General features: G+C 40.2%; 1 protein-coding gene across 1 annotated transcript; it reads left to right on the top strand.

Moving 5' to 3' along the window:
- Nucleotides 1-12244: 12244 nt before the first annotated feature.
- On the top strand, nucleotides 12245-19698 carry LOC310723596 (little elongation complex subunit 1-like; the record flags this gene model as incomplete). Its single annotated transcript, XM_083536858.1, has 5 exons — nucleotides 12245-12351; nucleotides 18670-18860; nucleotides 19138-19244; nucleotides 19332-19430; nucleotides 19520-19698. Exons 2-5 carry the CDS (start codon nucleotides 18709-18711, stop codon nucleotides 19696-19698), a joined length of 537 nt encoding a protein of 178 aa, XP_083392984.1. The 5' UTR covers nucleotides 12245-12351; nucleotides 18670-18708.
- Between the last annotated feature and the right edge of the window lie 811 nt (nucleotides 19699-20509).

The following is a 20509-nucleotide window of genomic DNA, read 5'->3' as shown; positions in this document are numbered from 1 at the left end:
CGTACGGCACAAAGAATCTTGTATTCAATGCTGGCAGACACAGCTCGCACCCTAGTGCAAACTTTTTTTAATATGACGTGGAACTGTTTTTAACCAGACTGTGCAACACTTAATTAAGGGAACTTTATCCTATTTATGGAGCTGTTTTAACAACCTGGACACTAATTTTCAAAGTCCAAAGGGACTTTTTAAATTCTGGACACTGTAGAGAGAATTTACCTCTTTTTAACAATCCACTAATTCGAGCACAGATACTGGAACGGGATGCAGAAAGATCACAGACCTGAGGAACAGTGCCAGCTGGAGAAGCCCAGAAGTAATGTGCAGCTTGACAGTCCAAAAGATGTTGAACAAGATGCAACAACTTTCCTCGGATGCAGGTTTCAGCTGCGGTGGAGGCGGAGCCAGAGGAAGGCTCTCTTCTGAGCTTCAGGACCCCACAACTGGAGGACTTTGAGAATACCTCAAAGAAGGCACTGTACATCAGCTGCATAAATAACTGCAAAAAAAATCAAAGTGCTCAGAAGTGTTTGGGACAGACTTGTCTCCCAAAGGCTGCTGAAGATCCCTGTACAAACCTCCATAGAGAAACGCACTGTTTTTACACTGCCGCAAGCTGAAAGGACTGTTCCAGAGTACTGCCTTATTAACTTCCTAATAGGAGAATCAAGGCTGGCAATTTGGTAAACAAAAAAAAGTAAACTCAGAAATGAAGGTGTAGTAGATCCTAGTAGATTTAGTAGTTAGAGCATTAATATCTGCTAGACTCATGGTGTAGTTCACACATTTTGAACTAAACAATAATCTTGATTACTTGGTTAATGCCTGGGCCTGGAATGATGTTGTGTGCACACTGGACCTGGATCATCAACTGCTTTTAAATGTGTGATGTTTCAATGTGCGCATATGCAGTTTTAAATGTTATTTTTATTCATTAAATTTTTTTACTCACACACTGGTATTTTTTATGAATTTTACCTTCTCCTTTTACCTATTTATTTATATTTAATAAAGGTTTTGACTTTCTCCTTTTGATGGTTCTTTATTCAAGGGGAATTGTACATGTAATGTACTGTAAACTCAACATAAATTGTGAATTACTTGTCATGTTTACTATTATGTAACTAGTGTCATGTTTACTAGTAGTAAATGTTTACTACTTTAAATGAATAATACAATAATAAAATAGTTTACAAACATTTGTATGTAATTTATTAGTACAAACTCTATTTTGAAATGTTACTCCGAACTTTCGAGCCACTCGCGGCTCAGATTTTCACGAGTGACTCTTAGTCTTAGGTAATAAAAAGTCGCAAACTATCGAGGTCGTGAGTGTCAAGATCGCGACTGTTGAGGTTCCAATGTATTTATTAATTTAATGCAACTACTAAGCATGTTATCAATTGTTTAGGTACTAGGGTGAAATGTTAACATAGTGGCATAAAAATAAAGGTGTGTGTGAAAAGTAAAAGTCTCTCTCTCTCTCGCTATATACTTTTATTATGAACCTTTTTATTTATGACTTCTTTCTTTTCACTCTACTTTTTTTTTTTTTTACAGTCATAAAAATGACACTATTTTCCATGTTAGATTCGGCGCAGAAGGTGATTTCTCTGTTGATGTGTTTTATTTCCCCTGCAGAAATATTATAACTATAATTAATACTGGATTATATGCAGCATGTGACCCCTATGGAAGATTCCTGGCTGGAGAGGATTTCAAACGGTATGCCAAATGACCTAAAGATGATAAGAAGAACCATTAAGATTATTATGGATGGAGTTATGTTTAATTAGAAACCACTCGCTGAAGCTGATGTTTACATGAACAGCATAAAGATCCATAAAGTTATTGCAGATAGTTAAACTTAAAAACCATAAACAGCCTTTAAACTGGAATTAATATATACAGTTTCCCCATGAACAGTTTTACATTCAAGTGTCCATCAGTTGGTCACCTCAACAATGATGGAATTATATTTAATGAGTAGGAATAATGCCATGTTACCACATCCAAATCCATCCAATATAATTGTGTGCCTCTAACTTAGAGAAAAACCACAAATGACAGGAAAAAGCAGATGTCCCAATATTTCTGCACTTTTATGGTGTGCTGTAGCAACAGTTTATTAATAGTTTATATTAAAGTAAATATATTAAAGATAATGAGTTTGGGAAGAAAAAAGTTATGAAATGTGAGAAAGCAATGGGTGAGGAAGAAACTACAGACATTTGTGATTCTGGAGAAGCACTGGGGCAGTGTATTCTTCTTCATATTCCCTCATTAGTGTATATTGTAGTTTGTCAACAAAATAGTTAAAATAGTTCTTTCCTGTGTTATATTTTAGACAGCGAATACCATATGTTCATGGAGCTGGCTTTGTGCACAGGGGCATTGTCATGCTGGAACAGGTTTGGGTATCCTAGTTGAAGTGAAGGGAAAATTTCATGCAACTCCTTCAAAGACATTTGATACAATTGTGTGCCTCTGACTTTGTACTAACAATTTGGTGAAGAAGCACATATGGGTGGAAAAGTCAGATGTCCTACTAATTTTGCCCACATAGTGTATGTCAGATTAAAATTGATATTTGGATCTGGAAATTTTATTAGTTCAAAATAAAGTATTATATAATAAAGTTTAAAATAAAACTATAATAACATAAACAACAACAACGACGACAATGATAATAATAATAATACAAATAATATTAATTATAATATTTGCAATTCTTTATAGAAACGGGTGAATTGTAACTTCACTTCATCAACTTAGTCTCACACTGCCCTCTAGTGGCACTGTAAGGACTTGTTTTGCTTAATTATGTATACCAGACATATGAATCCTTTTTTTTAATAGTTATATCTCTCTCTCTCTATTCATAGAAATTATTCAATAATGATTGATGACATGTTTTTTATTACAAATATGATTTATACAGTTGAACCCTTTGGCCAGGTCTCAGGTAACTTTGGTGAAAGTTTACTTTAGGCTGATGGTAGACGTCTTGTCTAGTGCCCGTATAAAGTTTTACAGTTTATTTCATGTAACAGGAAATTAAGCCAAATAAAAATGATCATTTAGTTTCATATTATACTAGTATTTAGTTTAGGTAGAATTCATTGTTAATGGATAGCATTGTACCTAGTTTATTTCTTCAGCACTTTTTACAATGGTCATTGTCTCAAAGTGGCTTTAAAGAATGTAAGAATTATAGAACAAAAATGTAAATATATGTAAATTATGTGTATTTGTTCTTGACGAGCAGCCTGGGGCAACTGTGGCAAATAAAAAAGTCCCTTATACGCTATAAGGACAAAACCTCGAGAGGCACCAGATTTAAAAGGCAATCCATCCTCATTGCCTCATTGATTATAAATCTTTGAAACATTACAAGTCCCAGAGAGTAAAAAATATCATGAGCACCAGAGTATGTGATTAAGAGTAATGTCCATTTTACAGTTTTATACATTCAGTTGACATTGTGGAACCAGGAGCTACTGAGCGACTCATAAAATAGCTCAACATCTGAGATTATCATAGATCCAACACCAGCTTCTCTATGCCAGGGCCTTTAAATTTTTAAAGAATTCCAATGTCCAAACTGTACATGGAGTGGGGTCCAAATGGCGCTGGGACATCTGTAGATGTTTGTGGGCTCGGTATATATTTCTTTAAAGGTCCATAATCCTTATGAGGTGGGATGTGACTGGAGCTGGCACAACCTCGAGATGCCTCGGGAGGGGAGAGAAAGAGAAGCAGTGGATAACAATTAGTGTAGCTGCTGTTCATAATATTAACAAGCACAAGTTGATAATGTGCATTTGATCAGATGTCCTGGTGCACAAGGTTATGATATGTGATGTGTGTTAAGTGTAGGACTCACTAAACAGATACTACTGTTTTTCTCATAGAATTTGCAGATTTCATCACAAATTTACATAGAAAATAACAAGCATAATCCTAGATTTTTATTCAGCACTGTAGCAAAATTAACAGGGAATAAAAGCACTGCACTCACATGCACACCATCATTAGGTACTAATGATTTCATGAACTTTTTTAATAATAAAATTGAAAACATCAGGCAAAAAATCCAGACGGTTAATATAAAGCCAAATTATTGTACAAGTAACCCTGTAGACAGCAGTGTAATTATAACAGACAATCAATTACAAAGTTTTACTCCTATTCACGAGAATGACTTAATTTCATTAATTTCCTCATCAAAATCATCAACCTGCATTCTCGATCCCTTGCCTACAAGTTTCTTTAAACAGATCATTCCAGAGGTAATTGAACCTGTTTTAAAAATAATAAACTCTTCCATTAGCACTGGTTTTGTACCAAAATCCTTCAAACTGGCAGTTATCCACCCCCTAATTAAGAAACCTGACCTTGACCCATGTCAGCTGTCCAACTACAGACCAATATCAAATCTCCCCTTCATAGCCAAAATTTTGGAAAAGGTTGTAGCACAGCAGTTATACTCACACCTACTTATGAATAATATTTTTGAAATGTATCAGTCAGGATTTCGGCCTCATCATAGCACAGAGACGGCGCTAGTTAAGGTGGTAAATGACCTGTTATTGGCCTCTGATCAGGGTTTTGTCTCCTTACTTGTTTTGCTCGACCTTAGTGCAGCTTTTGACACCATTGATCACACTATACTACTTGCTAGACTTGAGAACGTTGTTGGAATAAAGGGAACGGCTCTCTCTTGGCTCAGGTCTTATTTGACTGATCGCTATCAGTTTGTTGATGTTAATGGTGAGTTCTCCACACTCTCTGAGGTAAAGTTTGGTGTTCCTCAAGGATCTGTCTTAGGCCCTCTGCTTTTCTCTTTATATATGCTGCCTCTTGGAGAAATTATTCATAAACATGGTATTAGATTCCATTGCTATGCTGATGATACACAGCTGTATATTTCAGCAAAGCCAGATGAGAGAGATCAGCTTAACAATGTTAAAAAATGTGTAAAGGACATTAGACAGTGGATGCTCGATAACTTTCTTCTGCTAAACTCAGATAAGACGGAAGTACTTTTACTAGGACCACATGCAGCTAGAAGCAAACTTTCCGATTACCTAACATCTCTGGATGGTGTTTCTGTTTCAGCATGTAAGGCTGTCAAAGACCTTGGTGTGATTATTGACTCGAGTCTTTCCTTTGAGGCTCACGTGAATAATATTACCAGGATCGCCTTCTTTCACCTTAGAAATATTGCTAAAATTAGAAATATGATGTCGTTACAGGATGCAGAAAAACTAGTTCATGCTTTTGTTACTTCTAGATTAGACTACTGTAATGCTTTACTGTCTGGGTGTGCGAGTAGGTGCATAAATAAGCTTCAGTTAGTTCAGAATGCAGCAGCAAGAGTCCTCACTAGATCTAGGAAATATGACCACATCACCCCTGTATTAATCAGTCTACACTGGTTTCCAATCAAATCTCGCATTGATTATAAAATTTTACTACTGACATATAAAGCACTTAAAGGTCTCGCACCACCGTATCTGAGTGAACTTCTGTACCAGTATGATCCTCCACGCCTACTTAGATCAAAAGGTGCAGGCTATCTGTTGGTTCCTCCAATAATGAAGATTACAGCAGGGGGCAGATCTTTCTCTTATAAAGCCCCGCAGTTATGGAACAGCCTTCCTATCAGTGTTCGGGACTCAGACACAGTCTCAGTGTTCAAGTCGAGGTTGAAAACATATTTATTCAGTCAAGCCTTTAATCAGTAGATTTTTTCTCAGGTAAAGGCTCAGATCTGGAGGGAACATTGATATAGAGTGTTTGGTGAACTGGGATATTTGTACGCTGTCGTCCCCTCACATTCACGTGTTCACTCAGGTTTGTTGATGGTGGTGTGGTGGGCCGTCTCTTATCCCAGAGATCCCTCATGTCTGTGTTGCCTTCTGGTTCTCCCTTTTAGTTATGCTGCTATAGCGAGTCTTGCCGGAGTCCAAACTGCACAGTGACTTTAACTCTCATGCAACAATAGGTACACTTAATAATCCATATCCTTCTCTTCCTGTCACCCTCTTCTCTCTCTCTCTCTCTCTCTCTCTCTCTCTCTCTCTCTCTCTCTCTCTCGGTCGAGTTAAACATGCTCCTGAGGCTCCAGTGACCACTGTTCCTGCCCCTTTCCCCCCCGTGGATCTTCCCACTTCATCCAGGCCTGCCTGGATTGGATGTCAACAGTCTCCTACACTGATGTCAACAGTCTCCTACACTGACTCAGAAATACACTTCGCTTTTGATCATCATCACTGCACCCCGCAACATTGTATACCCGCCACAAATGGACATTTGGTGTAACCCAGATGAGGATGGGTTCCCTCTTGAGTCTGGTTCCTCTCAAGGTTTCTTCCTTATGCCATCTCGGGGAGTTTTTCCTTGCCACAGTCGCCAGTCGCCACCGGCTTGCTCATCAGGGACAAACTTACTCATAAAGAACATATTAATTTTTAATCACCGCATTATCTGTGTAAAGCTGCTTTGAGACAATGTTCATTGTTAAAAGCGCTATACAAATAAAAATGAATTGAAATTGAATTGAATTGAGTACTGTTGAGCTAGTAGTTACAGTAAATCCTTCTTTATGGACTGCTCTCTTAAGGGCATGAATATGACTATTATACAATGGTGCAGGTATCTTTTCTCTGAACTGTTTTAATCGGATGGGAAAAAACGATGTCTAATGTGCTAGTAAGGATAGTATTCTTAAAGTTTATTAGCATTAAGGGGTTGAGTAAGATGTTGAAATAGATCAGGCAGGTTACTTATGAATCTGTCCTTAGTGGTCGCAACAATAGTCCTACCAAGTCGAAAATTGTGGCGAGACGCGGCTAATCTGCTCTACTGCTCGGAGGTAAAGGTCTGTGATGTCATCACTCTGAGGTAAAATATCTATATCAGTGACGTCTGGTACATGGGATATTATTAAGCCTAGCGTGTGAATAAAATGATAAATCGGCCTGGTGATGTTTTATTTAACCCCAAAAGAGTTTAATAAGTCTGCAAATTATATTTCTAATACATCATTTACATCATACACATGAATATTAAAATCTCCTACAAGTAGCATTGACCAAGAGGTCTGAAAGAAAACGAGCAAACTGTTGAAGAAAATCGACGTGGGGCCCTGGGGGTCTGTACATTAGAGAAAGATGCCAGAGCGAGAGATAGAAGGGTTTCAATTTATTTCTAAAAGTACAACAAAAACAAACACTTCAATTATTTAAACCTGAATCCTAATCTTCGACTTACACGAAGAAGGGTGCTATAACCGGTTTCTACATTACCCCCATGATCAATATGACAGGGCTCATGCTTCTAGGCATATCCTGACGCTGTAGACACATTTAGACCATTGTAATCTTTAGAACTTTGTTGTGTTTGCCCATTTAAAATTATCCTGTTTTAACTGTAATTAAATTATTTCTGAATCTTGTAGTGTATTTATTCATTGATCTTACGATACGGTTTCTATAAAATTACCTATATATGTACTTGTAACTATTTGGTTTGTTGTACAACAGCTGTCATCATTGTGAATTGCATGATGTCTTACCAGTGATGCAATAATGACTTTTGACGTCTCTGTGACGTCACATTGTGTGTACAAAGCAAAAACACGGAGGAGCAGCCAGCAGACTACCATCTATCAAGCATCAAACTTCTCCAGCACGCAACTAAGCACGATCTATTTCATCAACTTCAGAAGAAACACACTAGCGGTATTTACCCCAAAACACGTTTTGGATCTATTTTAACGATGAAACAAGTTTAAGTACACGTTCACGAATCCGTTTTTTAGTTCAATTGATTTCTAGTCACGTGCTCACCCAGCATGAAAGTAGTATCTAGCATGAAAGTAGTTCATCTTCAGTAAACCACCTAAAGCTTAACGTCAGCTAAAAACTAAATCATTACCAATTCAAATTACCTTTAGTGGCTGTAAGCAAAAGGATCACTCCAGTGAGTAAAAGATCATTCATAAAGACCGAACCTGCAAAATCCCAACGTCACACAAGAGCTAAGCTGCTCGCGCCACGCCCCCCAAAACCACGCCCCCTTTGACATGGAAACGTGTAGAGTCCAGAAGACAATAATCACCTTGAGCATAATCTTAAAAAACACGCACACACAGAAAAGGAGAAAGCACTTATTGTTATGATAAATAAAAATGAATTATTATAGAATGATTTGTAATCAAAGCTGTTCTCTCTTTCCCCAGATTCAGCGAATTCCCTAAAAGGAAAAACTAGAAAAGACCTACACAAATGCAAAAGTCAAGCATGAACCAGCAGTCGCTTCAGGAAATTTATTGTGACTGGACGGAGACACTTGAATTTTATACTAACAACTTATACAGAGAAATGTATAATCGATGCTCTTCTATGTAACCATAAATAAATATTTAGAAAATGTACATTTTAAATATAGAACTTGGCCATTAAAAAACAAAAGCTAAGAGTGTATTCAAGCTGCTTCCCGTGGGCTCACCACATGCAGGAGGGACCGTAAGGAACGGTGCTGTGAGGATTGGGCAGCAGTCGAAGGCGGGGACCTGCTTAGACTGCTGCCCCCGCGACCCGAATTACGGATAAGCGGGAGAAAATGAATGAATGAATGAATGTATTCAAGCTGGTTGTTACTATGGCTGAATAATATAATTACATCCTTTTTACGTAATGCAACGTAATGCAAGATTTGCAATTGTGCTTGTATTATGTTACAAATTATGTGTCCACATATAGATAGAAAATATAGAAAACGCAATTGTACAATTTGCAATTCCTTTTAAATATTGTATATTGTATGTGTGTGTTTGTGTTTTTTTTTTTCACAGAAACAGCGGTGTTGAAAACCAGCTTCTGGAACTTAAAGGTGTGTTTAGTTTTGATAGTTCTGCCTTCAGTGTGTAAGACAATACAAGCACATTACATAAAGTTCTATTAAATAGACATATAATGTGATTAGTGGGATCTGAGCACCTTTTCATTTTATATTGTTAATTATTTTACAGAAGCAGTATGTATATGTGTATTTTTTTTATTAAATATAAAAATGTAATTATCAAAATTAGGGATGTGTGTTTATTTTTATGCATTTATTAACGTTTACACAAAATAATTTTAATATTACCAATTTTATTAACACAGAATTAATGCAGCATGCATTTCTGTGACTATTCTTATTAAAAAAATATTAAAATATTTATAAAAAAAATTCTTTAATCACAATCAAGCAAATGACAATCTCAAGAACTCAAGACAATAATTTGCTTAATCGTGATTAAATATTTTAATCAATTGATAGCCCTAATATTAATATGACGCAAGCTCCAGTTTCCAGTGTGACACTAAAACAGGTAGTAATGGCTGCTTTTTACTTAAGAACATGTCAGAGCCCAAACTCCTTTACTTTAACTTGAGTAAAAAAGTATAGTCAGAACTTCAACCTAAAACATGAGTATCTGTACTTCTTTAAGTGAAGAATGTGTGTACTTTTGCCACCTCTGTTGTTTTCTATTAAATAGTATGTAATTATTTTATGGCTGCCTCATGACCTGTGTCCCATCCACTAATTCAACTTTTGGTTATCTGTTTTTTTGAACATGTAATACTCTTGACAAATTACCCTTCAAGAAGAAGAAATGTTTTGCTTCATTACTGCTGATTTTATTCAAACATCAAGCACTTCCTTGTATATACAGTACTGACTTTGTTGTGTACCATTTTTACAGACGCTTCCACCAGTCAAATTCTGGATATCCGTGGCCTGAATTTTAAAGTCAGAAGCCTCGAGAAAAGTATCTTTTTAATAGAGGTACTTTTTTTTTCAATGCAGCCGTAATGGAACTTTTAGTGAGAACTGTGACTACATGCACTTGTGTTGGATTTGTTGGATTTGTCAGTTGACGTTTGTTTTTGATCTTTAACAGGGAAAACTCTCCAAATTGGATAACAAATTAAACAAAGGTAATACTGAGATCTTTCTGAGTTTCTGTATTTTTATGTATAAGGTATTTGCATTGACTGTAATTAATTGGTTTTTGTTATTACAGAGAAAAAGAATTCCTCCACTCAGACTGGGGATGAGCAGAAAGCTAACAAAGGTATTTCAATAGGACATGTTTTTAACTATTTTTTAGAGGCTGTACAATTTGATCTTTGCATGTGATAAACCTAGTACAGTGGAACCTGGTTACGTCGCCGGCCTAGGGATTTGCCAAAAAGCGTCGAGATAACTGATGATTGAGATAAACGAAAACCAATGTGGCGGCAATATATTAACTTGCTTGAAATTTCTTTATGTACATGATGTGCTTTAATAAATGAGAATGTACATGCACGTGTTTTTGGAGTTTTTTTTACACAACAGCGTTGGCGCGATTTGTTTGATGAAGGCATGCTATAAAAATGTACATAGATGTTTGCTAACAACAAAAGGCATATGTGCACCAAATAACAGCAGAGATTCACCAGTATACAATACAAACCACCGTCGATTCTCGATACAATCCTTTATTATATTTTCCAACATTGCAAACACAAAGATCGCTCACAAATCACAAAAAACGTGCAGGGTGTAGTTCGATTTTACAAAAAGCTAACCAGGGTCAAAATTAAATTGGCGAGTCATTTCACTCTGACACACAGCTCTGAAAAGTGTCCTACACCTGTAGCATCTGTAAGGCTTGATTTTTCCGCCACTTCCGCGAGTTCTTCTGCGGCTGCACAGTGCCGTCTCAAAAGTTTCTATAAGACGCGTCTTATATACGCGAAAATACGGTAGTGAGATGGTGAAGTGGCAAAAGCCGGCGATTGGTCATAGGGATCGAGATAACCGGCGTTAAGTGGCAAATTTGCCACCCCTTGTGCTCGAGATATTAGGGTTTGGCGACATAAAGGAATCGAGAAAATACTAAGACAATGAGAGAATTTGGCGGTTCCACTTCAAAAACGCCGACTTAATAGGGTTGGCGAGTTAACCGAGGTCGAGATAACTGGGTTCGACTGTATGTACATTTTCTTCCAAAAGTATTGGAACATTAATTTTGTATGTAATGAAGAAAGAGTGGGCAATGCAAAGATTTTAAACATACTAATGAACCTAAATTTGTAACAGTAAATTTTTATCGTACATGTTTTCATTTATTTTTTATTGCAGGCGTTCAAAATAAAGAAAAGTCCTTGTCTCATCTGACCCACATCTCAGCATTTAGTCAAGTTCCCAAGTTTGGATCAGATCCTCCCAGCCATGCCATTCGTGCTCCAGCAGTTCTGCTCTCCAAGCAAGAGAGCTCCGAACACAGATATACCATCTCAGGAAATAAAACTATTAACATCTCTGGCCAAGCTTTCACCAAGACAAACCCAACAGCAAAGAGAACTGCATCAGACGTGTCACCACCCAGGATTGTTAAAAGGCCTCGACATGATGCTGCTTCAGCTGATCCTGCAAACACAGCACACATGACACAATCTCTCATCTCCAGTTCATTAGAAACAGTGCAAAAGTTTTGTTATGATGTGTTACCTACAGACAGGATTCATGCACTTCTCAAAGGTACAAGTGACCTTCCTGTTCTGAGAGATGAAGAGAAAGCAGTCATTTCTGAGTTTTGTGTAAACGAGGTCAGTTCTTATCTTCTGTTTTATTTAGTGTGCATGCAATTCAAATTACTTTATTCTTTAGCAGTGAATTTGAGTTGTTTCATTTTTTAAAGTCAATCCAATGTTAGTTGATGTTCTTAAATTAAACAGTAGATATGATTTGTCATGTAAAATTTTATTCCATGATTTGAATATGTTTGATTTTGTTGGATTTTGGATGATTTCTTCCATCTCATTTAGTCCTCAGCAGAGACGTTTCTCTCAGTGATTTTAAACAAGATCAAGGCGGAAAAAGAGTCTATGGGACCTGATCTCCTGCAGTCTTTCTGTAGGGTTTATGTAGGCGTGTGTAAACAGAGAAGAGACCATCACAAAGCACATGCCCTCGCCTACAGATTTCTTAAAGAAGGTAAGATTATAGTGAAATTTTATTACATATCTACAAAAATTATCTGGACAATGATACAGAGAAGCCAATTGTGTCTTGTTTTTGGTGATGTATTTTTTTCTATACAGTGTATTTTCAGTCTGTGGTAACATTTTGTTCTCTTTAACAGAATTTCCTGATTCCACCAAACTGATTATGGCGATAATGACAGCATGGCCAAGTCTTTTTTCCATTGACAGCCCTTTATGCCGAGCCATTCACATAGTCAGCAAACTGAAAGCCAGGGGAAACATATTAGATTTGCTCAGCAAGTATCTGCACTGGGACGATGTAAGTAGATGAATTACAGTGTTCATTTTAGAGTCGTTTTATATTACTGGCAGACCAGAACAGTCATCGAACATCTTTATTCAACTGGACTTTTTATGTATTTTACTGCATTCTTAATCTACTTTTAATTTCCAAGTTTCAATGTAAGTGAGATAAATTCCTCATAAATCCATGTTAAGCTAAATTAACAAGTCATTAGTTATTTTCTTTATAGTTTAAGTGAAAATTGTTACAGGACTTAACTTTTTTAGGATATTTCAATACCCATACGTGCATGCAGAATGGAGGTGATATAAACCCATGTGACACTGTGCCTGCTACTGAATAAACAAACTTACATTGTGCCATGAACCCAGCCATTAGGGAGGCACAAGCCAGTGCACTCTTAGTGCCGGTCCCAAGCCCGGGTAAATGGGGAGGGTTGCGTTAGGAAGGGCATCCAGCGTAAAACATGTGCCAAATCAAATATGCGGATCACAAATGAGAATTTCATACCGGATCGGTCGAGGCCCGGGTTAACAACGACTGCCACAGGTATCGATAGCCAACAGGGTACCGGTGGAAATTGGGCTACTGTTGGCCGAAGGAGAAGAAGGAGAGGAGGAAGACGTCTACAGAGACAGCAGGAAAAGGAGCAGTGTAGGAGAGTGGAGGTTTGGGTTGGTACTTTAAATGTTGATACTATGGGTAAAGGGAGAGAGATAGCTGATATGATGGAGAGGAGAAAGGTAGATATGTTGTGTGTTCAGGAGACCAAGTGGAAAGGGAGTAAGGCCAGGAACATTGGAGGTGGGTTCAAACTGTTCTATCATGGTGTGGATGGAAAGAGAAATGGTGTAGCGGTGATTCTGAGGGAAGAGAACAGTAAGAGTGTAGTGGAGGTGAAGAAAGTTTATGATAGGGTGATGAACGTGAAGCTGAAAGTTGAAGGGATGATGATAAATGTCATCAGTGCCTATGCTCCACAAGTGGGCTGTGAGATGGAGGAGAAAGAAAGATTCTGAAGTGAATTAGATGAAGTGTAGATAGGATTAGTAAGGAGGAAGTGAGAGCAGCGATTAAGAGGATGAAGAGTGGAAAGTCGGTTGGACCAGAAGACATACCTGTAGAAGCATGGAGATGTTTAGGAGAGATGGCAGTGAAGTTTTTAACCAGATTGTTTAACAAGATTCTGGAAGGTGGGAGGATGCCTAAGGAATGGAGAAGGAGTGTGCTGGTACCGATCTTTAAGCATAAGGGAGATGTGCAGACCTGCAGTAACTACAGGGAAATTAAGCTGATCAGTCACACCATGAAGTTATGGGAAAGAGTAGTGGAAGCCAGGCTGAGAGAAGTGGTGACCATCTGTGAGCAACAGTATGGTTTCATGCCGAGGAAGAGCACCACAGATGCCTTATTTGCTTTGAGGATGTTGACGGAGAAGTATAGAGAAGGACAGCAGAGGAGTTGTGGTACTGTATGAGGAAGTCAGGTGTGTCAGAGAAGTATGTGAGGGTGGTGCAGGACATGTATGAAGACAGTGTGACAGCAGTGAAGTGTGCAGTAGGAACGACAGACTGGTTCAGGGTGAGGGTTGGACTACATCAAGTATCGGCCCTGAACCCTTTCCTGTTTGCAGTGGTGACAGGTTGACGGACGAGGTCAGACAGGAGTCTCCCTGGACTATGATGTTTGCGGATAATATTGTGATTTGTGGTAAAAGTAGTGAGCAGGTTGAGAAGATCCTGTAGAGGTGGAGATATGTGCTGGAGAGAAGGGGAATGAAAGTCAGTAGGAGTAAGACAGAGTACATGTGTGTGAATGAGAGGGAGGGCAGTGGAGTGGTACGGTTGCAGGGAGAAGATGTGGAGAAGGTGGAGGAGTTCAGGTACCTGGGGTCAACAGTGCAAAGTAATGGAGAGTGTGTTAGAGAAGTAAAGAAAAGAGTGCAGGCAGGGTGGAGTGGGTGGAGAAGAGTGACAGGAGTGATTTGTGATAGAAGAGTATCACCAAGAATGAAAGGGAAAGTTTATAGGACTGTGGTGAGACCTGCAATGTTGTATAGATTAGAGACAGTGGCATTATCCAAGATGGCGGCGCGGCAGTAGCTCGCAGCGGCCTCTCCGGATCCAAAAAATGGTGCTTTCACCATATTTAGCGCGACCTTCCACAATACATGGACACCAGAGTCAGCTGTGTTCATGCGTACGACCACCAGACACTGCTACAGTACAGGCATCATGCAACCGCGACCTCGGCTTGCTGCGACCTTGGCCACAAAGACCAGGCCCCCAGCCCTCGGTGTTACCTGATGCCGGTGGCCGGGAGAGGAGACTTTGAAAGCGCTGTTCGAGGAAGCGGAAGCGCGGCAAGCGGGCGGGTGTCCGTGCTAGGCTAAATGCTAGCCCTAGCCGGCTGGCTCTCCCATCCATTTTTCTTTCAAACGTCTGCTCCCTGGATAATAAACTGGACTACATCCGACTCCAGCGAACCACACGGCGAGAGTTTAGAGACTGCTGTGTCTTTGTTTTCACGGAGACGTGGCTCAGCGACAGAGTTCCAGAAGCCGCCATCCAGCTAGACGGGCTAACCGTGTTTCGAGCCGACAGAAACGCAGCTCTGTGTGGTAAGACTCGCGGTGGTGGCGTGTGTGTTTATATCAACACGGAATGGTGTAAGAACTCTGTGCTTGTTTCTCGCTACTGCTCATCGCTAGTGGAGTTTGTGACTGTTAGATGCAGACCTTTTTATTTACCTCGGGAATTCACAACTGTATTTATCGTTGAAGTGTACATTCCTCCCAGTGCTAATGCTAAGGAGGCACTGTGTGAACTCAACGGCGCTATTAGCGACCTGCAGAATGCTCACCCGGACGGATTGTTTATTATCGCCGGAGATTTCAACCATGTGAATCTCAGGACTGTGCTTCCTAATCTCCATCAGCATGTGGACTTTGCAACGAGAGGAGCGAACACGCTGGATCTTGTTTACACAAACATCCCCGGCGCGTATCGTGCGGAGCCCCGCCCCCATCTCGGATAATCAGACCACTGCTCTGTTATGTTAATTCCAGCATACAGACCGCTCGTCAGATGCTCTAAACCGGTTCTGAAACAGGTGAAAACCTGGCCAGAAGGAGCTACTTCTGCTCTTCAGGACTGTTTTGAGTGCACTGACTGGGACATGTTTAGAGAGGCTGCAACCAACGGCGATTCCATCAACTTGGAGGAGTACACATCATCAGTGACCAGCTACATCAGCAAGTGCATTAATGATGTGACCATCTCCAAGACCATCACTACACGCTCCAACCAAAAGCCGTGGATGACTGCAAATGTGCGTGCGCTGCTGAAACAAAGAGACTCTGCCTTCAGATCAGGGGACAAGACGGACTTAAAAACAGCAAGGGCCAAACTGTCTCGTGCCATCAGAGAGGCGAAGCGCGCACACGCCAAGAAAATCCACAACCAGTTCCAGGACAGTGGAGACACTCGGCGCATGTGGCAGGGCATCCAAGCGATCACGAATTACAAGACCACATCACCTGCTTGTGACCGTGACGCCTCCCTCCCAGATGCGCTGAACGACTTTTACGCCCGGTTTGAGGTACAGAACAACGTGGTGGCGAGGAAGACCATCCCTCCTCCCACTGACCAGGTACTCTGTCTAACCACAGCTGAAGTAAGGAAAACTCTATGCAGAGTTAACCCACGGAAGTCTGCTGGACCTGACAACATTCCTGGCAGAGTGCTCCGGGAATGTGCAGAACAACTAGCAGATGTCTTCACTGACATCTTCAACATCTCCCTGAGCAGCAATGTTGTTCCCACGTGCCTCAAGACAACGATCATTGTTCCTGTGCTAAAGAAATCGACTGTCTCCTGCCTAAATGACTATCGTCCCGTCGCGCTCACTCCTATCGTGATGAAGTGCTTCGAGAGGCTCGTCATGAGGCACATCAAGACACAGCTTCCACCCTCCCTGGACCCCATGCAGTTTGCGGATCGTCCAAACCGTTCCACGGACGATGCCATCTCCACAACCCTCCATTTGGCCCTCACCCACCTGGATAACAAGGACTCATATGTACGAATGCTGTTCATTGATTTTAGCTCAGCATTCAACACAATCATTCCTCAGCACCTGATCGAAAAGTTGAACCTTCTGGGCCTGAATACCTCTCTCTGCAACTGGATCCTGGACTTCCTGACTGGGAGACCTCAGTCAGTCCGGATCGGGAACAGCATGTCCAGCACCACCAAACTGAGCACTGGAGCCCCTCAGGGCTGTGTGCTCAGTCCACTGCTGTTCACTCTGCTGACTCACGACTGTGCACCAACGCACAGCTCAAATCATATCATCAAGTTCGCTGATGACACGACCGTAGTGGGTCTAATCAGCAAGAAGGACGGGTCAGCATATAGAGAAGAGGTGCAATGGTTAACAGCCTGGTGTGGAGCAAACAACCTATCTCTGAACGTGGACAAAATGAAAGAGATGGTTGTGGACTTTAGGCGAGCACAGAGCGACCAATCTCCACTGATTATTGATGGATCCTCTGTGGAGATTGTCAAGAGCACCAAATTCCTTGGTGTTCATCTGGCAGACAACCTCAACTGGTCACTTAACACCAGCTCCATCACCAAGAAAGCCCAGCAGCGTCTCTACTTCCTGAGAAGGCTGAGAGCATCTTGAGAGCATCTTGAGCAGCTGCATCACTGCCTGGTTTGGGAATTGCACCTTCTCGGATCGCAAGACCCTACAGAGGATAGTGAGGACAGCTGAGAAGATCATCGGAGTCTTTCTCCCCTCTATCATGGACATTTACACTACACGCTGCATCCGCAAAGCACACAGCATTGTGGACGATCACACACACCCGTCACACACACTTTTCACACTCCTACCATCAGGAAAACGGTTCCGAAGCATTCAGGCCGTCACAACAAGACTGTGCAACAGTTTCTTTCCACAAGCCATCAGGCTCCTCAACACACAGAACTGAAACAGAACTCACACACACTCACTCACTCACACACACACACTCACACACACTCACTCAAATGTGTGTTACTGAACTGTACAACTTGGACTAAACACAATCATCACTCATCTCGATCCACTCCACCACCATTTATCTATTTATTATTATTTATACTCGCAACTTGTATTACAGTAGAATGTTTACATGCTGTCTTTGCACCTTTGTATTACAGTTGAATGTTTACATGCTGTCTTTGCACCTCCTTGCTGCTGTTTTTTGCACTACATTGTTCTGTTCTGTTTGTATTCTCTCCTGGGTATAGTTTTTACATTTCTCTTTACACAGTACTGTATAATCAAGTATACAGCAGGTTTACTAGTCGGCGCTATACTTGGTTTTTTGTCTTTTGTCTTGTCTTGTGTTGTCTGTCTGCACTGTCTGTCTGTACTGTTTTTTTGTCTACACTGTTTGCACCAGGTTGCACTCGATGCACTTTATGTTTGTGTTGTAGCTCTATGCTGTTGTTGTTTTGTTGTTTAGTGTAGCACCAGGGTTCCGGAGGAATGTTGTTTCATTTTTACTGTGTACTGTGTACCACTGTGTATAGCAAAAATGACAATAAAAGCCTCTTGACTTGACTTGACTTGATTAAGTAGAAGACAGAAGGCGGAGCTGGAGGTAGCAGAGCTGAAGATGTTAAGGTTTTCGTTGGGAGTGACGAGGATGGACAGGATAAGAAATGAGTTTATTAGAGGGACAGCGCATGTAGGATGTTTTAGTGACAAGGTGAGGGAGGCACGATTGAGATGGTTTGGACATGTGCAGAGGAGGGACATGAATTATATTGGTATAAGAATGCTGAGAATGGAGCCACCAGGTGGGAGGAAAAGAGGAAGGCCAAGGAGAAGGTTCATGGATGTGGTGAGGAAAGACATGCAGGTAGTTGGTGTGAAAGAGGCAGATGTAGAGGACAGGGTGGTATGGAGACCGATGATCCGCTGTGGCGACCCCTAATGGGAGCAGCCGAAAGAAGAAGAAGACATTGTGCTTTAAATTGCGCACGACTTTAGAGCATAATTTAGTTTACCACCACAAGGGTCTTTAATAAAGTGCGCTATTTTAAATGTCTATTTTAAATATCCGGATGTCATCTGGAGGTCATTTTCTACGACTCTTCTTGTATTAGGGGTAATAAATGGAGGTTATAAAAGGAGCAGAATGCATTTTTACAGTACAACCTCAGTATTTTAAGGATCTGCAATTGTGATTGGTTGTCAACTTTCAGTTACCACCACATTATTATAAACATTGTTTTATTGAACTGTTTATTAAAGAGAAGATGTATTTTCTGCCAGGAGCCTCCAGAAAACATCTACAGCACCATCAACAGCACAATGAGGACTCTTCTGGAAGACAGCAGTCTGACCTTCCAGAAGAACAGTTGGTATGGTGATGATCTCTGCCCTGCTGCCTGGGACTACGTATTCAGCCTGGATCTTCTGTGTGCACAACTGGGCTGGAAATGGACTTTTACCAATATTTTAGGGTACTGAATGCAAAATGTCTTAAATGTATTTCATTCTTAGCTTCCTAGGTTTAATATAAAACATTAAATAAATTGAAAACGTGCAAATGTGACAGATTCAATGAGACAGTGCATGTCGCAATATTATAGAGGCTAAAATATTCCAAATTTCCCATTCTTGTTGCATAAACTCACAATTGATTGTAGAACCACAATTGCCATTTTATTAGGGGCAATTGTGCACCATTGTGCAATTGTTTCACAAAAACAATTAATATTTCCATTTTTTATTTACTAGAAATGACCCTTGGCGGACACTGGACACTTGCTGTTTGCTGTTGCAAACAAGATCAGAGCAAACACCGTACCGAAACGTCTCTGTAGCAGCTGTTTTTAGGCTACTTGGTATGTTTTCTGTAAATCCTGTTTTAGAGCATCATCTCACATTATTTCTAGGTTCCTCAGACTCTGGTCTTTGTCCATCTCGAACAGGTCGACTTGGCCAACTAGGCCTTAAGGAGAACCTGGCAGTGTCAGTACGAAAACTTTTAAAAGGCATACATGAGTTTGGAAACCAAAAACTTTCAAAAGGTACAGTATTATTTATATTCTCTGATTTTTTGTTCTCTATCAACAGGAAAGTGCTTCAGCACTAATTTTATGATGGTTTTTTTGTACAGATTTGCCGTGGGAGGTGCAGCTCGCAATGGTCTATGCCACTCATGATCTGGCACCCAGCAACCCCAAAGTCGCTCTGAAGACTGTAGAATCATGGCGGCAAAAAATCAGACAACCTGTTCCTCTAGCCGTCACCAAGTGCCTTAAGCAAATCGGCTTCCTTTGTCACAAAAACAACTAAAAGACTTTAACACTTTTTAGATGAGTTTTATGGATACAATTTATAGAAATATATTTCCAAAACTATCTATATAAATAAATAAAATTAATTTTCTGCACTGCATTGTCTGTTGTCTAATATAGTTTATATCTCTGTGGAAAAAGTCTGTATGCTATAGACTTCCTGATGGAAGACCTCAGTCAGTTTGGATCAGGAACAGCAGATGTGTATTTTCAGTCACCAGCTGTTCACACTGTGAATCATGACTGTGCTGCAATGCACAGCTCCAATCATTAAGTTCACCAGTGACATGAGCATGGTGAGTCTCACAGCAAGAATGACTGGACGGCTTTCAAGCAGGAACTGCAGTGGACGATTTAACAATCTTCCACTGCAAACAATTGGTGTTGCTGTGGAGAACCTCTCCTGGTCTTTCAAATCCTTCAGCATTGTAGATGATCACACACACCTTCTTTTGTACTTTATTCCACATGGATCATAAATGTAATGTGTTGTTTGCACATTGTGCAAAATATTGCACTCTCTATTGTAAAAAATATATGTATATATTCCTAAATAATTGTGTAAGTAGAAAAAAAACTAACGCAAAAACTGCATTTAGAAACAGTTGAGTTCCCCCTCCCCTTCCTCACAGTGGTTTGACCCACTGCCTGCGTTCCCAGTTCATCTCACCTACTCTACACACACAAGTCAGGTGTGTGGCTGCGGCTCAATTAATGTTAACTCCATTAACTAGGGTATTTTATTCACTTTAAATAAAGTGAATTTATTTATTTCTCTTCAATCTAGTTGATGCAGACTCATTCATAAA

The sequence above is a fragment of the Silurus aristotelis genome (genome assembly GCF_946808225.1).
Source record: "Silurus aristotelis genome assembly, chromosome: 3".
Classification (NCBI taxonomy): domain Eukaryota; kingdom Metazoa; phylum Chordata; class Actinopteri; order Siluriformes; family Siluridae; genus Silurus; species Silurus aristotelis.
Note: the sequence above shows the minus strand (reverse complement) of the source record. Positions and strands in the feature narration are given on the sequence as shown.